The 20,197-nt window shown below is 37.5% G+C and overlaps 1 protein-coding gene across 8 annotated transcripts in view; it reads right to left on the bottom strand.

Moving 5' to 3' along the window:
* The window catches only part of MAST2 (microtubule associated serine/threonine kinase 2), a 208,830-nt gene that overhangs the window by 110,384 nt on the left and 78,249 nt on the right, over positions 1–20,197 (bottom strand). For all 8 annotated transcript variants that reach the window (XM_060089737.1, XM_060089741.1, XM_060089739.1 and 5 more), the window contains exon 4: positions 9,391–9,422. In XM_060089737.1, the coding sequence (XP_059945720.1) occupies positions 9,391–9,422 (32 nt within the window). The remainder of the gene's footprint in view (positions 1–9,390; positions 9,423–20,197) is intronic.

Below are 20,197 nucleotides of genomic sequence, written 5' to 3'. Positions count from 1 at the left end.
AAATATCATCTATATGCTGTCAATCCCTAAATGTATATCTCCAGATCATATCTCACCCTTGATCCCCAGGATTCATATATGCAATTGCTTTATCAACACTCCTTCTTGGATGTCAAGCAAGCACCAAAGTTCTGATTCCTCCAACAACCCTTATCCTGCCCCTCCCAAGAGCAAAAATAACAACAACAACAAAAAACCCTGCTCCATTCACAATATTCTCTACTTGCTCAGTAAATGGCAACCATATCCATCTACCTACTCAGCCCTAAAACCTTACCATCACCCTCAATTCCTCTCTTTCTCTCATATACCAAAATTCATAACTATCAACAAATACTGTCAGCTCTCTTTTCAAAATACATCCAGAATCCAATCACTTCTCACCACCTAAGCTGCTACCACCCTGCCTAAGCAATCATCACCTTGACTGAATTTTGTAATGGTTTCCTCACTTACTTTCCAGCTTTCACTCCTGCTCTCCCTACAGTCTGAGCAACCAGTGACCTTGCTAAAACCTAAGACAACTATTCACTAGGGAAAGAAAAGTTCTTTCAACAAATGGTGCTGGGACAACAGCTATGCACATTCAAAGGAATGAAATCGGACCCCTACCGATACCACATATAAAAATTATACCACATATAAAAAGAATACCACATATAAAAAATAACTAATAAGGAATCAAAGACCTAAAGTAAGAGCTAAAACCATAAAACCCTTAAAAGGAAACAGAAGTAAATCATCATAACCTCATTCTAACTGTTTTCTTAGATTCTGTATTTGTCTATTTGGCATCCATTAATTGCTAGCCAAACTAACAGCCAAACTTATTCATATCTCCTCTGTAATCCAGCTTTTGCAGGTATGCAAAATTGCTATTACAAACCCTCCAATCAATCCTGAGTCCACACTCCCAACCACCTCCTTTATCAAACTCGCAGACATCAAGCCATTATTTCATCTGCCCTATATCACTCAGGGCCAAGTACCAAACAGCTAAAGACCAGACCTTTAGCCCTGAACCTGCCAACATTATTCAAAGTAGCCAGTCCTACACTGTTTACCCTGCCCTGCTTTGCCTTTCCTGTGGAAACCCCAATAAAGGCTCTTTGGCTTCCCCTTGCAACTTTCTGCCTCCTGACCAAACCTGGTGCTTTCCCCACGTGGCCCTGCATGGCATGGCATGCCCCTTCTCTTGAGGAAACTGTAAGTAATAAATTCTTCTTTCAATAGCATTAGCCTCTTTGTGTCATCAATCAGTTACCTTCATAAATTAAAGCACAGGAACAAATCAGATCTTAAATTAGGCAATGGTTTCTTAGATATGATATGATATCAAAAGCCCAACCAATGAAAAAGCAGATAAACTGGACTTCATCAAAATTACAAACTTTTGTGCATCAATGGTCACTATCAAGAAAGTAAAACAACAACCCACAGAATAGAAAATATTTGCAAACCAAGTGTCTGATAAGGGTCTAGTATATAGAATATATAAAGTACTCTTACAGGGACTTCCCTGGCAGTCCAGTTGTTAAGACTCCGTGCTTCCACTGCAGGGGGTGCGGGTTCGATTTCTGGTTGGGGAACTAAGATCCCATTTATGGTGTGGCCATAAATAAATAAATAAATAAACAAACAAACAAATAAATAAAGTACTCTTACAGTTCAATAAAAGACAAGTCACATTTTTAAATGGGCAAAGGATTTGAATAAACATTTCTCCAAAGAAGTTATGCAAATAGCCAACAAGTACACAAAAAAATGCTCAACATCATTGGTCATTAGGGAAATGCAAATCAAAACCACAATGAGAAACAAATTCAGCAAAGCTGGAGAATACAAAACCAACCAGTAAAAATCAGTTGCATCTATACACTAACAATGAACAATCTAAAAAAGAATTTAAGAAATAATTCCATTTATAATAGCATCACATATAATGAAATATTTAGGAATAAATTTAACTAAGGAAGTGAAGACTTGTACACTGAAAACTACAAAACATTTCTGAAAGAAATTAAATAGAAAAACATCCCATGTTCATGGATTGGAAGACTTAATATTGTCAAGTTTGACAATATCACCCAAATCAATCTATAAATTCCATGTAATCCATATCAAAATCCCAACAATTTTTTTACAGCAGAAAGAGAAACTCATCCTAACATTCATATGGAATCACAAGGAACCCTGAATAGCCAAAACAATCTTGAAGAACAAAGTTGGTTCTTGATTTCACACTTCTTGATTTCAAAACTATTACAAAGCTACAGTAATGAAAACAGTGGGGTACTAGCACAGGACAGAAATACACACCACAGAATAGAATAGAGAGCCCCCAAATAAATCTTCACATGTATGGTCAAAAACTTGACAAGGGTGCCAAGACCATTCAATGGGTTAAGGACAGTCTTTTCAACAAATGGTCCTGAGAATACTAGATACTCATATGCAAAAGAATGCAGTTAGATACTTACTTTACACCATAAAGAAAAATTAACTCAGAAGTGATCAAAGGCCTAATTATGAGAGCTAAAACTCTTAGAAGAAAACACACGGAGGAAATCTTTATGACACTGGATTTGGCAATGATTTCTTGGATATGACACCAAAAGCTCAAGCAACAAAAGATAAGATAGATAAATTGAACTTCATCAAAATTAAAAACTTTTGTGCATCAAGGACACTATCAAGAAAGTGAAAATACAATCCAAAAAATGGAAGAAAATATATACAAATCATATACTTGATAAGAGCTGAATATCTAGAATATAGAGAGAATTCCTATAACTCAACAACAAAAATAAACAGACCAATTAAAAAATGGACAAAGAACTTGATTTCTCCAGAGAAGGTTTACAAATGAACAATAATCATACGAAAAGATGCTCAACATCACTAGTAATTAGGAAAATGCAAAATAAAACCACAATGAGACACCACTTCATACATATTAAGATGGCTATTTTTTTAATTAACATATAATTGATTTACAATATTATGTTAGTTTCAGCATAGCAATTCAGTATTTTTGCAGACTATACTCCATTATGGGTTATTACAATAATAGGAATAACTCCCTGTGTTACACAGTAAATTCTTGTTGCTTATCTGTTTTATATACAGTAGTTTATACCTGTTAATCCCATACCCCTAATTTGTCCCTCCCCACTTCCCTCTCCCCTGTGGTAACCACAAGTGTGTTTTCTATGCCTATGAATCTGTTTCTGTTTTGTATATACAATCATTTGTATTATTTTTAGATTTCACATATAAGTAATATCATATAGTATTTGTCTTTCTCCTGTCTGACATTTCACTAAGCATAATATTCTCTAGGTCTATCCATGTTGATGCAAATGGAAGAATTTCATTCTTTTTATGGCTGAGTAATATTCCATTATGCACACATACATATATGTATTTATATATATAACATCTTCTTTATCCATTCATCTGTTGATGGACACTTGGGTTGCTTCCATATCTTAGCTATTGCAAATAGTGTTTCAATGAACATTGGGGTGCATGTATATTTTCTAATAAGTGTTGTCATTTTTTCCAGATATACACCCAGGAGTGGAATTGCTGGATCATATGATAGTTCTATTTTTAGTTTTTTGGGGGAATCACCATACTGTTTTCCACAGTGGCTGCACCAATTTACATTCCTACCAACAGTGTACGAGGGTTCCCATTTCTCCACATCCTCTCCAACATTTGCTATCTGTAGACTTTTTGATGATAGCCATTCTGACAGGTGTGAGGTGATATCTCACTGTGGTTTTGATTTGCATTTCTCTAATAATTAGTGATATTGTGCATCTTTTCATGTGAAGATGGCTATTCTTTTAAAAATGGAAAATAACAAGTGTTAGCTAGGATGCGGAGAAACTGGAACCCTGGTGTATTCTGGTGTATTGCTGGTAGGAGTAAGAAATGGTGCAGCTGCTATGGAAAGCAGTATGGTAGTTCCTCAAAAAGCTAAAGAACTGTCAAATGATCCAACAATTCCACTTCTAGGTATCTACCCAAAATAACTGAAAGCAAGGACTCAAATAGGTACTTGTACATCCATGTTCAGAGCAGCATTACTCACAATGTCCATTAATGGATAATGGATAAACAAAATATGGTACATACATACAATGGAATATTATTTAGCCTTGAAAAGGAATGAAGTACTGACATGTGCTAAAACATGGATGAATCTTGAAAAAGTTATGCTGAGTGAAAGAAACCAGACACAAGAAGCCACATTTTATATAATTCCATTTATATGCAATGTTCAGAATAGGCAAATCTATTAAGACAGATGTAGATCAGGGGGACTTCCCTGGCAGTCCAGTGGTTAAGACTTCACCTTCCAATGCAGGGGGTGAGGGTTCGATCCCTGGTTGGGGAGCTAAGATCCCACATGCCTCACGGCCAAAAAAACAAAACATAAAACAGAAGCAATGTTGTAACAGATTCAATAAAGACTTTAAAAATGGTCCACATCAAAAAAAAAAAAAAAAAGACAGATGTAGATTAGTGGTTACCAGGGGCTAGAGGGAGCGTAGAATAGGGGAGTGATTGCAAAGGAGTAGGGGGTTTCTTTTGGGGTGATGAAAATCTTCTAATTGAAAGTAGTAATGATTGTAAGGCCTTGCGAATATGTTAAAAACCAGTGAATTGTGTATTCTTAAATGGTGATTATACAGTATGTGAATCATATTTCAATAAAATAAACTGCCCTTCCCCCAAAACTCTCTGACAGATCACATCATTTCTCTGCTTAAAACTACCCACTGACTTTCTGTCCCAATTAGTACAAAATGCAAAGTCCTTTCTGTGGCCCACAAGGCATTACAAAATCCAGCTCCTGCCTCATGTTCTCCTACACCCTCCCACCCCAACACCATTGTTCACTTAGCAATAGCCACTCCAGCCTCCTTTCTACATGCCAAGCATGTTCCCACCTCAGGACCTTGGCACATGCTGTATCCCTACCTGGGATGCTCTTGCCCAGTATATACATCAACATCACTCATTCCAGACTCCTATTCTCTACTCAAACATCATCTTAATGAAAAAATTCCTAGAAAACATGATTTAAAATTTCAACCCCTGGGCTTCCCTGGTGGCACAGTGGTTAAGAATCCGCCTGCCAATGCAGGGAACACGGGTTCGAGCCCTGGTCCAGGAAGATCTCACATGCAGCAGAGCAACTAAGCCCGTGTACCACAACTACTGAGCCTGCACTCTAGAGCCTGCGAGTCACAACTACTGAGCCCGCATGCCACAACTACTGAGCCCGCGTGCCACAACTACTGAGCCCGCATGCCTAGAGCCCGTGCTCCGCCACAAGAGAAGCCACTGCAATGAGAAGCCCGCGCATCGCAATGAAGAGTAGCCCCCGCTCGCCGCAACTATAGAAAGCCCACAAGCAGCAACAAAAATAAATTAATCAACGCAGCCCAAAATAAATAAATTAATTAGTTAAAAACAAAAAATTTCAACCCCTGCCCCACAAAAACACATACCCTCATATCTCTTTATCTGGTTTTATTTTTCTTCATAGCACTCAATACCATGACATATCATACATGCTTTTGTCTGTCCGTCTCTCTGTCTGCTAAAACCTACGGTATCTCCAGTATTTAGAACAGTGCCTGCACATAACAAGAACTGAATAAATACAGTATGATAGATGCATGGATGGATGGATGAATTTGAACAAATGAATGAATAAATGGAAGCAAAAAGACAAACAGAAATGTAGTAACTTGTTTTATGAAAAAATATGTAGTAAATGGTAGGGCAGAGACTCAACCTAGGTCTGCCTGACTCAAGCCCAGGCTCTTTACTTCTATGCTATGATTCCATTTACTAATAATTTGGAGACATTGGAGGAATTACTTGTTGGGTGGAAGTGCATTTTGTATAATGAAAAGATATCACATACATCTCGAAATCCATTTTTTAGTTCCTGTCCATTTTCCTGGAACTACCAAATTACATGGAAAAGCATAACAATTGACAGCCTCCAAAATGACTGAACTTCATTTATTTTATATTGCTCAGCTATTTTAACATTATGCTAATTAAATGAATCTGACTCCCTCTCTAAAGACAAGAACACCAAACCAGCTGCAAACTCCAAATCTCTCTCCACCCATAATGTATACTAATGAGAACATGCCAAAGGAAATGGGCCTTTATACCTGGTGGGCATACAGTAGGTTCTGCTCTTGCAAGAGCCATTCTGGGGCAGAAGCAAACAGGGATCTAAGTACAATACCCCTCTCTTTCTGACCAAGACTCAGGGGACAATTATAATAACTTTTAACTTTCCAGACTAGGCTACAAGGACAAGAAATAATGGGCTAAGTGGTAAGTCACTCGTTTTATTAACATCAGTTTCTCCACACTTACTACAAATGTTTAAGTATTGATTAAACTTATTCAAAACACCTTACGCTTTGTGGTTCTTAATTTCCTGTCTTCTCTACTTCAGATGCTAAGCCATGTCTACCTCCTACTGCATACTCCCTACGAAGACTTGCCCAGCTCTCTGAAGAAGAGGTACCATGGAGTTTCAATTATTGGGGGAGATGACTAAGCACAGAGATCAGGTAAGCCCAGGTAAGCCAGTCCCCTCATTTTACAAGTGAGGCATTTCAAGCCCAGAAATGATAGTTCCTGTTGAAACCACATATAACTTGTTAGTGGCAAAGCCTAGGTTAGTATCCATGTTTCCAAGATTCCTTCCAGAATAAAACTCTTTCTACTCTAGTACTAAAGATAAAAAATATATACTTTTCTGGTTTACTTAACTTCTAAGTTTTCAAAATAGAGGAATGTGTCTAATTGAATCTTATAACCTCAGAACTTATATCAGTGCCCAACACACAGTAGGTATTAGTATGTATTTACTGAATGATCAATTGTTTAAATGGGAGTTACTTTATTAAAAAGTATTTCTGGCGAATTCCCTGGAGGTCCAGTGGTTAAGGACTGGGTGCTTTCACTGCTGGGGTGGGGGTTCAATCCCTGGTCGGGGAAATAAGATCCCGCAAGCCACGCAGTGCAGCCAAAAAAAAAAGTACTTCTGATCTTTATTAATTAAATATTTAAAGGCAGTTAGAATACGCCTAACTTTAACTACAATAAATAACCAAGAAATTCCTCTAGTTTAAAACTAAATTGATCCTGGGACTTCCCTGGTGGTCCAGTAGTTAAGAATCCGCCTTCCAATGTAGGAGACACGCAGGATCGATCCCTGGCTGGGGAACTAAGACCCCACATGCCACGAGGCAACTAAGCCCGCACGCTCTAGAGCCCGTGCCACAACTAAGACCCGACGCAGCCAAATAAATAAAGATTAAAAGTTAAAAAAAAATTCAATCAATAATAAAAAAAACTAAATTGATCCAAAAATTCCTCCAGTTTCAAATAAAAATCATTTTCACAGGATATCCTTCCTTCTCAGCAAACTCTATTCATTAGAGGCACACATTCCTGGAAGAAGCTACCTGCCTCAGGCCTTAATTCATTTCACCTAAACTTAAGCAAAGGCAAATCTCAGAGAACTTCCAAATAAAGGGAACCAAAAGAAAAAAAAACCTACAGAAATAATAGGAAAGTGACCAAGTACAAATAGTTGCTGAATGTGATGCTGAAAAGCCACTCTCCTTCAGTTATGTATACCTATTCAGTGTGTCATTCCATTAAGAGTCCTGGTAGCGCCCTTGCCCAATTTTTAGAAGACTCAGGACACTTGAGAACCTAGAATTGAGATCCACTGCTAGAAATGAATTTAAAGACAGAAATGTGACTCTTAAATAATGAAATATATCCAAATTTAACCTAATATATTTACAAGAATTCTAAAACTAACACACCTTAGACTAAAACTAAAAAATGAAGCACTATCACATATATTAAGTGATCTTTCTAATACCTATACATATATAAAAAAAAAAGAAACAGGTATCATGGTTTATCATTTTATAGATAAGGCAACTGAGGAGATGAAGCAATTCCTCTACATTACAAAGCTAATTAAGTGACATAGCCAAGACTGAACCCTAGGAGTTTGCTGACTCATAACTCCAGTCTCTTTATATCAAAGCACAGTGAGCTTTCATAAAGCAGCCAAAAGGATTTTACAAGAATCTCAGACGACAATTTAATCATTGGAGCATTTTTACAAAACAAAATCCCAGGATGACAGTAACAGAAACACCATGTGTTTCACACATTTTTAAATGCATATGATACATACATAAAGTATACTTAATAAATAAATAGGAATACTGTCGTGTCCTCTCTGTAGTCATGTCTCATACATGTCTGTGAGAGAGTTTTCAAAGCCATCATTTTAACACAGCCCTATTTCTTTCGTGTTTCCCAAATCTGGCTCCTTAGCAAAATCACAATGGCTGTGCTCGCAGGTGCAAAAGTACAGGCTCCCAGGCCCCGACATGGAGATTTTAGTTTAAACAAGCTCAGAATCTGCATTTTAACTGCTTCTATTATATAAATGTTTGTTTTTAATCTGAAAAATAAGCATTCTAGATGATTCTGATTAGCCAAATATGCAGTACTACCCCAACAGAAGTCTTAGAGAAAAAGCAAGCCAAGAAAACCTATGAAACTGAAATCCAGAGACAAAGATTATTAACGAATTGCCCCGGCCCTGAAGCCAGAAGAGAACAAAAAGGTAAACGACAGCCTTATTCCAACCGTGAACCCAAACATAGCTTTTTTTGCCCCAACTTGTTGACCTCTCCCTAGTACCATGCTATAGGACAGATGTAAATGCTAAGAGTTTCAATTTTAACATTCTAAAAAAGCTTGACTCGGGCTTCCCTGGTGGCGCAGTGGTTGAGAGTCCGCCTGCCGATGCAGGGGACACGGGTTCGTGCCCCGATCCCGGAAGATCCCACATGCCGCGGAGCGGCTGGGCCCGCGAGCCATGGCCGCGGAGCCTGTGTGTCCGGAGCCTGTGCTCCGCAACGGGAGAGGCCACAGCAGTGAGAGGCCCGCGTACAGCAAAAAAAAAAAAAAAAAAAAAAAAAAAAGCTTGACTCTACTAAAACTCGGTAAAGCCCAAAACACAAGCATAAGACTGTGATGGGTATTTAAGTGGCAGCTTTCCCCCAGACCCTAGGCAAAAATTGACACAGAGAAGAGGATCTGGGGTGGGGAGTGATGAGGCAGAGTGGAGGAGCTGACCTAGTGAGAGAAGTTGGCTGGCCCACTGGTTTCACTGGCCCAAACAGGAGTCCACAGAAAAAAACACTCATGAATGAGAGTCCTCTGAGTGATACTGAGAACAGTCCCCAGGAGGGATTCCTAAGCAGGATATAATAATCATAATCATAATCATCATCTACTTACAAGCTGCCTCTTCTTGGAATGCTCAACTCCTTCTGAAAAGCAAAACACAAACATAAGTTAGAGAGAAGTAAGGACCCATCTGAGTCCTACAGGTCTGTACTAAATGTCCTAGAAGATTTATAGCATCATATTAATAATGGCAAAAACTCAATATTTCTAAATAATAACCTTTTTCTTTGTCTCTCAAATTTTAGTGAAATAATAAGCAGTCTGGTTAACTATCTATCATCTATCTCCTCATTCTTCCTTCCCAAAAGGAATGTCTCATGGAATACTTCCAGCACTTTCACCACTAGATGGAACCAACTGGCCAATGAAGATTCCAGGTATTCACTGGGCCAGCCATCAATGGCTGATGAATTGTAAAGGACTCATATCATTAGAGTCAGTGATATGAAAGGAATGAAATGGAATATTTTCTTTAATTATAAAATATTTTTGACAAATAAATAAGTACAGAAAATAATATCACAAAGAGATGACTATACACACCACTGGCATGAGAGATAACCCTTGTAATAGCAGATGGGCCCCCGTGACTTGCTTTCTAAATTTATCAAGTCCCACCTCCCACTAGTCTCCACTTAACAACTATTCTTAATTTTTTGCTTATCTTTTCCATAAGTGTCTTTATTTTTTATTACATATATCCATAAATTATTAGTATTGTTTTACACATTTTTAAATTATATACTTAAAACACTGTATATATTCACCTGCTGACATCAATCTACATTATAATTAGGAGATTCACCCATGTGAATATATTTCACTTTAGTTCATATATCTATAGTACAGTAGTCCAGTCTATAGATTTTTATAGTATTTATTTATCCATTCTCCAGTAAGTGGAAATTTAATTTTCTTTCCATGTTTTTCTTCTCCATCAAAACAATGCTCCTATAAACATGCTGTACTTGCTTCCTCATGCACATGTATAAAAAGTTTCTTGGAAGTATACACTTAGATGTGGCATGAACTGAGTCAGAAACTGCATCAGAAATTGCTCCCAAAATGACTGTATCAATTTACCTTTCCCCTCCAACACTTCCTAAGAGTTCTCCTTTCCAGACCTGTCTCTCAAACTCCTGACACTTATAATCAATTGCCTTCTCAACATCTCAAATCCAAAGTGTCCAAAACTGAATGTGTTCTCTCCACCAAAACGGACTCCAACCATAGCCTTTCCCCATCTAAGATGACGGTAATTCTATTCTTCCTGTTGTTCAGACCAAAACCCTGGACATCTGGACTCTTGTTTTTAACACACCCCACATCCCATCCAACAGGAATTCTTAATGGCTTTAAATTTAAAATACAGCCAGAATACAACCATTTTTCACTATCTCCAAAGACTTACATGCTTACAATCTCTTAACCAAAAACCTTGGATTTAGTCATGTTTTAGAAATCAGAATTGGGGGTGGGTAATTAAAGTAATAGCATACACACACACACACACACACACACACACATATACATATATATATAATACCCTCAACAAAGACTAGGTCACCAACAAAATACATCAAAAACATTAAGATTTCTCCAGTAAAGTGTATGATAGCCACAATAAATGTGATAAAAACTCTAAAGAGTCTCAGTTCAGTTTTGTCACCAGAAGAGTTCAAATTAGGTCAGGTTTTACTGCTAAATGAGTTACAGAATCTCTTGGGTTTTGCTATTACGATCTAAGCCACCATGGTCTCTCCCCAGCCTCACAACTGTCTCCAACTGGTATCCCATTCCTGCTTCTATCCTTAACCCACATGGTCTATTCTTAACAGAGTGATCCTTTTAAAGGTCAGTAAGATCACAACACTCCTACTCAAAATCCTGGAATGGCTCCCCATGTCATTCAAGAATAAAAGTCAAGACCTAGATGGGTGACCCACCACCCTTCCCCAGTATCTCTCTGACCTCCTCTATCCCGTGCACACTTGCACATTTTGATTCGGCCACACTGGACTTTACTGTTTGTCAAACACATTTGGTATTATTCTGCCTTAAAGCCTTGTGCTAATCTGTGCACTCTGCCTAGAATGCTCTTCTTCCCAAAATATTTCCTTGGCTAACCCCTACAGCTTTCAAATCTCTTGGCTCAATTTTCCCCTGAGTTCTTAATGAAGCCTACTACCCTGATAGCTCTATATAACATTACAATGTATTTTCCACCCCATCACACTCTTACTCCACTCTGCTTTTATAACCAATACACTTTCAATACACTTACCACTTCTAATGTACTACGTAATTTACTTGTTTATAATGTTTATTGTTCATTTTCTGTCTTTCCCCACTAAAATCTAAGCTCCATGAGTGCTGGGATCTTAGTCTGTTTTATTTAGTAATGTACCTCAACCACTTAGAACAGTGACTGGCAAGTAGTAGGTGCTCAAAAATTTGTTGAACAAATGATTTCACATACTCGCCAATACCTGGCATTTGTTAGACTGTTTAATTTTTGTCAATCTAATGGCTGTGATCATATCACAGTATGGGTTTAATTGTCATTTCTCATAATTACTAGTGAAGCTAAACAGTGTTTTATATGTTTATTGGCCATTAGGGTTTCCTCAACTGTGAATTGCCTATTTACAATCGTCCCTCGGTATCAGTGGGGGATTCGTTTCAGAACTCCTGGCAGATACTAATACCTGCAGATGTTCAAGTCCCTTAGATAAAAAAGCCCCATACAGTACAGTTGGCCCTCCATATCTGCAGCTGGGGAGCCCACCAAGACGCAGGGTCAAGTGTATATCCCTGGCCTATTTTTCTATTAGGTTTTCTATCTTTTTTCTTATTGAGTTATAGGCATTTACCTAATATATTCTGGTTACTAATTATTTGTGGATTATATTCACTGAAAATGTTCTCTCAGTCTTTTTACTTTTTTTTAATGGAGTCACCAAAGAATTTAATTTTATATCATCAAATCTATTATTCTCCTTTATATTATCTATTTTTACATATAAGAAATACATCCCTAAGACTCCACGCTCCCAATGCAGAGAACCCAGGTTCGATCCCTGGTAGGGGAACTAGATCCCACACACATGCCGCAACTAAGAGCTCGCATGCCTCAACTAAGACCCAGAGCAGCCTAAATAAATAAATAAATATTAAGAAATACATCCCTGACACACAGAGACATGAATACATTTATTTATATTTTCTTCTAAAAGATTATACGTTTACTTTTCACACTAAGTTTGTGAATATACCTGGAACTTATTTTTGCATATGGTGGGAGATAGGAATCCCATTATATTTTTTTCTATAGGAGTGATCAATTATCCCAAGCCATTTATTAAATGATATGCAATGTCAGTTCTGTCATATATTAAGTTTCCATGTACACATGGGTGTCTTTCTTGACTATATTCTATTCCACTGTGCTGTCAGCCCCTGTGCCTATACCACGCTGTTTAATTGGTATAGCTTGACAATAAATCTTGATATTTGTAAGGCAAGTCCACTCACATTGTTATTAGTCCTCAAAATTATGGGAGTTATTCTTGGGACTCTGCTTCCGTAGTTGTGGTGCACAGGCTTCAGTAGTTGTGCCTCATGGGCTCTAGAGCACAGGCTCAGTAGTTGTGGCGCACAGGCTTAGTTGTTCTGCGGTATGTGGGATCTTCCCAGACCAGGGCTCAAACCCCTGTCCCCCGCAGTGGCAGGTGGATTCTTAACCACTGCACCACCAGGCAAGCCTGGGAGTGTGGATTCTTACCAACTGGACCACCAGGGAAGTCCCTGTTGTTTTGTGGTTGTTGTTATTTTGTTTTTGGTTTTTTTTAAATGCATCTCAAAGTAGACTGTGGACATCAGTACACATTTCAGTATGTATATCATTAAGTAGAATTCAGTATTTGTTTACAACTTTTTCATGTTGGGTTTTTTTTTAAGGTAAACTTATAAATGCTGAACTGCACAAACCTTAGGTATACCAGTGAATAAGTATGATAAATGTATATGCTCAGATAACTTAAATCCCTATCAAAATACAGAATACTTCCATCCATTCAGAAAGTTTCATCATGTCCTTTCTTGGTAAATCCCCAACAAACCACTATTCCCTCGCCCCAAACAAACACTATTCCCATATTTTCACCATAGATTTTTTTTCACCAGAGCTTCATATCAATGGAATTATACAAGTATGAACCTCTTTATATAACCCCTTCTTTCACTCAGTATAGTGTTTCAGAAATTCATCCATGTAGTTGTATATAACAGTAGCAATATCCAATCATATTAATATACCACAGTTTATTTATCCTTTCTCCTACTAATGGACATTTGAGTTATATCCAGTTTTGAGCTATTAGCATTCCTGTACAAGTCCTTTTAATAGGCCTATGTCTCATTTGTCTTGAGTAAATAAGAGTGTAATTGCTGGGTTATAGGATAGATGTATGTTTAGTTTTATAAGAAACTACCAGATCTTTTTCTAAAGTGATTATACCATGTTACACTTCCATTAACAATGTATGAGAGTTTCAATTGCTCCACATTCTAGCTAATATAGGTTACCCTCGTTAATAATATAAGAATTGCTCTACATTCATGCCAAGATATGATATCAGCATTTTAAATTTCAGCCATTCTTGTGAGTGTGTAGCGGTATCTCACTGTGGATTTGCATTTTCCTGATGAATAATGATGTTGAGCATCTTGTCATGTGCTTATTAGCCATCAGTACATATTCTTGTATGAATTACCTTAAAATATTTTGCCCTTTTTATAACTGGACTATTTATCTTTTTATTATTGAGTTGTAAGCGTTCTTCATATATTCTAGATGCAAGTCCTTTATTAGATATTTTTATGAGTATTTTCTCCCAGCCTGTGGCTTGCCTAGTGAAGTTATAAGTGGTGTCTTCTTTTTTTTTTTTTTTTTTTTGCCATGCCACACTGTTTGTGGGATCTTGGTTCCCTGACCAGGGAACAAACCCGTGCCCCCTGCAGTGGAAGCGTGGAGTCCTAACCACTGGATCACAAGGGAATTCCCATAAGTGGCGTCTTTTTTTTTTGAAAAAGACAGATTTTTCTTGTCCTCATGGAGCTTACAGTCTAACGGGAAGAAAGACAATAACTGAGTCATCACACACATAACTAAAGTAGTTACAAGTTGGGATCAGTGCTCAAGCAGAGAATAACAGGGGCAAGAGAAGTTGACTTCATTTTTATCAAAATGACACACACATCTGGTTAAAAAAAAACACACAAACGCTACAGAACAACTTCGAATAAAACAAACAGAATCCTTCCATCCTCTCTCCTCAACCTTCAGTTCTATGAGGCTACTTTTAACCTTTCTCTTTTAATTCTTCTGCTGATTGGCCTCTATTTCTCTAGATAATATGCTTCTGTCCTCTTTTCTTTTTTTTTTTTAATTTTAGAATTTTATTTATTTTTTTATACAGCAGGTTCTTATTAGTTATCCATTTTATACATATTAGTGTATATATGTCAATCCCAATCTCCCAATTCATCACACCACCACCATCCCCCGCCATAAGTGGCATCTTTTTTTTTTTTTTTTTTTTTTTTTGCAGTACGCGAGCCTCTCACTGTTGTGGCCTTTCCCATCGCGGAGCACAGGCTCTGGACGCGCAGGCTCATCGGCCATGGCTCACGGGCCTAGCCGCTCCATGGCATGTGGGATCTTCCCGGACCGGGGCACGAACCTGTGTCCCCTGCATCAGCAGGCGGACTCTCAACCACTGCACCACCAGGGAAGCCCATAAGTGGCATCTTTTGATGAACAAAAGTTTTTACTTTAATGAGGGTCAATTTGCCAGTATTTTTTTAATGGTTAATGCTTTTAGTATCTTGCCTAAGAAAACTTTGCCCATGCCAAGGACACAAAAATATTTTCCTATATTTTATTTCCATATGCTTTATGGTTTTAGTCTTTATATTTAGGTCCACATATGTTTATGATCCACCTCTGAATTAATTTGGGGGTAATATGTGAGATGGGGTTAAGGCTCATTTTTTTCCATATGCTATCCACTTATTCCAGCACCATGTATTAAAAACACTATTTTTCTCAACAGATTGCTTCGCCACCTTTGTTGAAAATCAAATTGTAATAGAATGGGCTATTTCTGGCTCTCTACTGCACTCTACTGATCTATTTTTCTAGCCTATGCCAGCACCACACTTTCTTGATCATGTAGCTTTATATCAAGTATTGAAGTCAGATCATGGGGTGCTTTAACTCTGTTCTTTTTCAATATTGCTTTGGATATTCTAGATTCTTTGCATTGTGATATGAATTTTAGAAACAGATTATTCACTTTTACCCAAAAAAGACCTGCTGGGATTACAGACCAATTTGGAAAGCAGTGACAGCCTAATATCGAGTCTTTATATCCATGAACACAGTATTTCTCCACTAACTTAGACCTGCTTTAATTACTCTAAGCAATGTTTTATAGTTTTCATCAAAAAGATCTTCTACTTCTATTGCTAAGTTTATCTCTAAGAAGATTTTTTTAATTGAAATATAGTTGTTATATAATATTATATAAAGTTAAGATGATTTTTGAAGCTATTGTAAATAAAATCTTTATTTCACTTACCAATTGCTTGCTTCTGGTATGGGAAAGCAATCGATTTTTTACATATTAACTGTATATATTACAACTTAAATTCATTATTATAGTTGTAATGACTGTTTTGTACATTCCCTAGGATTTTTCTATATAAACAATCATGTTCTCTATAAATAGTTTTACTTCTTTCCACTTTCTAGGATTGTCTGTGGTACACATCCTTGCCTTGCTTCTCATTTGATTGTAGAGGGAAAGAGTTCAACATTTTACTACTAACTATGATGTTAGCTGTAGATTTTTCATAGGCCACTTTGATCAAATTGATAAAGTTCCTTTCTATTCCTAATTTGTTTAGAGTTTTTATCAGTAATGAGTATTGATTTTGCCAAGTACTTTCTCTGCATATGCTGAAATAATCATATGGTTTTTCTCCTCTATTGTGTTAATGTGGTGAATTACAGTGATTGATTTTCTAGTATTAGACTAATCTCTCGCATTTCTGGGTTAAACCCAACTTTGTCAAATACCCCATTAGATTATCTTTGCTAATATTTTATTAATGATTTTTACACCTATGTTCAGAAGGGATAATGGTCTCCAGTTTTCTTTTTTTTTTTTTGCAGTACGCGGGCCTCTCACTGTTGTGGCCTCTCCCGCTGCGGAGCACAGGCTCCGGACGCGCAGGCCCAGCAGCCATGGCTCATGGGCCTAGCCGCTCCATGGCATGTGGGATCTTCCCAGACTGGGGCATGAACCCGCGTCCCGTGTATCGGCAGGCGGACTCTCAACCACTGTGCCACCAGGGAAGCCCTCCAGTTTTCTTTTATTATAATGCCTTTGTCAGATTCTGGTATAACAATTATGCCAGCCTCCTAAAACTGGCTGTGAAGTGTTCCTGCCTCCTCTATTTTCTGAAAGAGTTTGTGTAAGATTGGTGTTATTTCACTAATAAAACCATCTGGGGTCTGGAAGCTCTTATTTAGGATTTTTTGCCTATATGTTAGTAAATAAGATTGGCCTATGTACTTTTTCTTCTCAGATTGTCCTTGTTAGCTTTGGCTTCATGGTTATACTATCCTCATAAAATGTGCTAGGAAAGTGTGTCCTCTTTTTCTATTTTCTGAAACAACCTATGTAAAACAGGGACTATCATTCTTTGAACCTACAGGACAGTTCTGGCTTCTTGAATAGTTTAAACAGGTAACATGACGTGGATTTATGTTTGGGGGCAATAACAATAAACAAAAATTCTATAAAATGCATCTCTGAATCCTCTTTAAACAAGGAAACGCATCTATGGAAATCCATCCCTTCTGCATTCCTTACCCACTTCTTGCACCTACACAAAAGCCTACATTTGCAAGATGGATGCCCAGGGTTCCAGATCAGTACATTCTGTGCCAAGCTTTCCAGTACCATACAGACAGGCCTAAGGAAAGGAGAAGAAGAACTGGTCTCCAATCAGATAAAGGTAGTCCAAGGAACAATGATTTCCCAGTCCTCCCTTTCCCAGAGAATATTCATAGCAGGCTGAGGAAGAAAGCTGCATAATCAGGAAATATGGCTGAGGTAAGAAGAGCATTCATTTAGGCAAATAACCATAAATTCTCTGACTCGTCACTTACTCTTAGAAAGTAGGATGGTAATACCTGACAATACATTAACAACATCAGGTGAAGCCTGTCCCATCCAACTTTCTCTGACCTACTAGTTATCTCTGGACTCTCTGTATTCTTCATGATGTTCTGATTAGCATTCTGAACACATTCAAGTCTATCCCACCTTGAGGTAAGAAAAAAATTTCCCTTAATTACTACATACCCCTCTTCAACCACTGCCTTATCAATTCTTTTTTCCCTTCATAGTCACACTTCTTGAATGAGCTGTCTACATTCACTGTCTCCAATGTCTCACCTTCTATTTTCTTCAACACACTGCAGATATCCCGAGACCTTACCACCCCATTTAAGCCATTCTTGCCAGGTTACCAATGGTCTCTATGTAAAGAACCTTTGCTGCATTTTTAGTCTACCTTTTCTTTTTGGGGCTTGACTGCTCAGCAGCATCTGACAGTATCATTCATTCTTCTGTTTCGAATGACTTTTCTATCCACGAAATCACTCCCTTGTTTTACCTCTTATCACTACTTAAACAACTTCCTTCATGTTAGATGCTCAAATGTTGATTGTCCTTAAAGCTCTCCCTGGAAACTCCTCTCTACACACATTTTACAGATGATGCCAATATTTGTATCTTCATCCCAGATCTCTCTCCACTATACAGTTGTATATAGTTTTATATACAACTACCTTGTCCTTAATATGTCTGAAAACTCAACTTATCTTTCTATGCAAACTTGCTCCTTCTCTGTTTTCCATTTCAGTGATGGTACCACCAAACTCAGAGTCATTCTTGATTCTTCACTTTCTCTCACACTACACATCCAATTATTCATCAAGCCTTGCCAGTTTTACCTCCAAAATATCTACCTTTAGTCAATTTCACTTTACTTCCACTGCTATGTCTCCTAGTCCAAGCCAGCATCATCCTGTAACATTCTCCTAACCGACCTCACTTTAGTTTTGTTCCCCTTGATTCTTAATGTTATATAAATGTAAATATCATGTAATAAGTATCTATTTTCTAAGTGGTAATATATGAGTTTAACAAAACAAATAATGCAGTCAAAAAGATCTTTTTAAAATGCAGAACTGACTGGGTGATTCTCTTCTTAAAAACCCTTAATAACCCTTAATGGATAAAGTCTAAAATCCTTCCTGTAGTCTATAGGGCACTGCCTAGTTGCTACTGCCTTCCTCTCTAGCATCATTTGCACAATTCTCCAGGCTTGCTGGAGTTTTGATCTTTTAGACACACCATACTCTCTCTCTCACCCTCAGGGTTTCACAGCTATTATTCTCTCCGCCTTTTCCTTTGCTCTTTTTATACATTCTTGGACCTTAGCTTAAACCTCATTTCCTCTGAGATTTCCCTATACACAGTTTCCCCAGCCTACCTCTATTTAATTCCAACACTTTACTATAATTAGTTGCTTAATTGTCTGTTTTCTGAGACTGACTGTTAGCTGGAGGAGGAAAGATCATTCTTGCTCACAATGGCATTACTAGCACCCAGCACAATACCTGGCCTAGTAAGTACCAAATGAACGTTTGATGAATAAATCAGTGAATCAGTAACGTAAGTAAACGGTACTTACTATTATCACTATCATCATTATAAGGCTCACATAGGGTCCTGCTCATTTGAAGTTATATTGATGAAAACTGTCAATTGCAATTAGGTCAGCAAAAGAGGCTTTACTAGAGACAGGATATACTCTGCTATCACTTATATTATTTACTGACAGTCTTCAGGATGGTAGCTATTATTCCACTGTTCGTTTTTGTTTTGTTTTGTTTTTTTAAAGCTTTCAGGAGAGGGAAACAAACAGACAAACAAAACAAAACCATTACCTACCAAGGAAATCCACTTTTATACCATTTACTAAGTGGCCTTAAAAGGACCATTATTCCTGAATACAAGCTTTTCCTGCGCTCTGGCAGCAAGCATTCTGCTGGGATGCACAAAAACCTCCCTTTCCTGTGTAGCAAATGTACCATTACAACTGCTCTGGGCATTATGGTGTTTTAGCTCCACTTATTTACACTTGAGTGTGAGTGTATCTTGAGGTCAGGAACCAAGGGGAAATCAATGTATATGTAACTATAGTGCGCCTATGAAACTCTAATGTATTTCACTCCTCTTGTTCCATTAAATTCAGACGTCCTCACCCTGAGAACAGGTTCCAATGACAAAATATTTACATTATACAATCATATTAAGAAACATGGAAAAGAGCACAAAATTTTAAGTTAAGAAAACTAGGTTCACGTTATGGTTCAATAACATATAACTTCTGTGGCCTGGGATTTCACCTACCTCTAAAGCTCAGATATAGTGCTTATAAAGGTCAAATAAAATAATGTATACAAAAGTATTTTATTCTATAAATTGTGACAGAGATGATATGTGTTGTTCTCATATGAGTTTGAAGAACAGTAAAAAGAGGCTGATGATCCTAACAGGATATTTCTACATGGCATAAAGAACTCAGGGCTCAGAGTCAAAAAAATATTTAAACACAGTTCTACTATTTACTTTGCTCATAAATCCTGGTCAGTCATTAAAAGCCTTTCTAAATCTCATTTTTCTTATCTGCACACCTGAGATAAAAATACCTA

This window comes from Mesoplodon densirostris, chromosome 2 (genome assembly GCF_025265405.1).
Source record: "Mesoplodon densirostris isolate mMesDen1 chromosome 2, mMesDen1 primary haplotype, whole genome shotgun sequence".
NCBI classification, from domain to species: Eukaryota; Metazoa; Chordata; class Mammalia; order Artiodactyla; family Ziphiidae; genus Mesoplodon; species Mesoplodon densirostris.
Note: the sequence above shows the minus strand (reverse complement) of the source record. Positions and strands in the feature narration are given on the sequence as shown.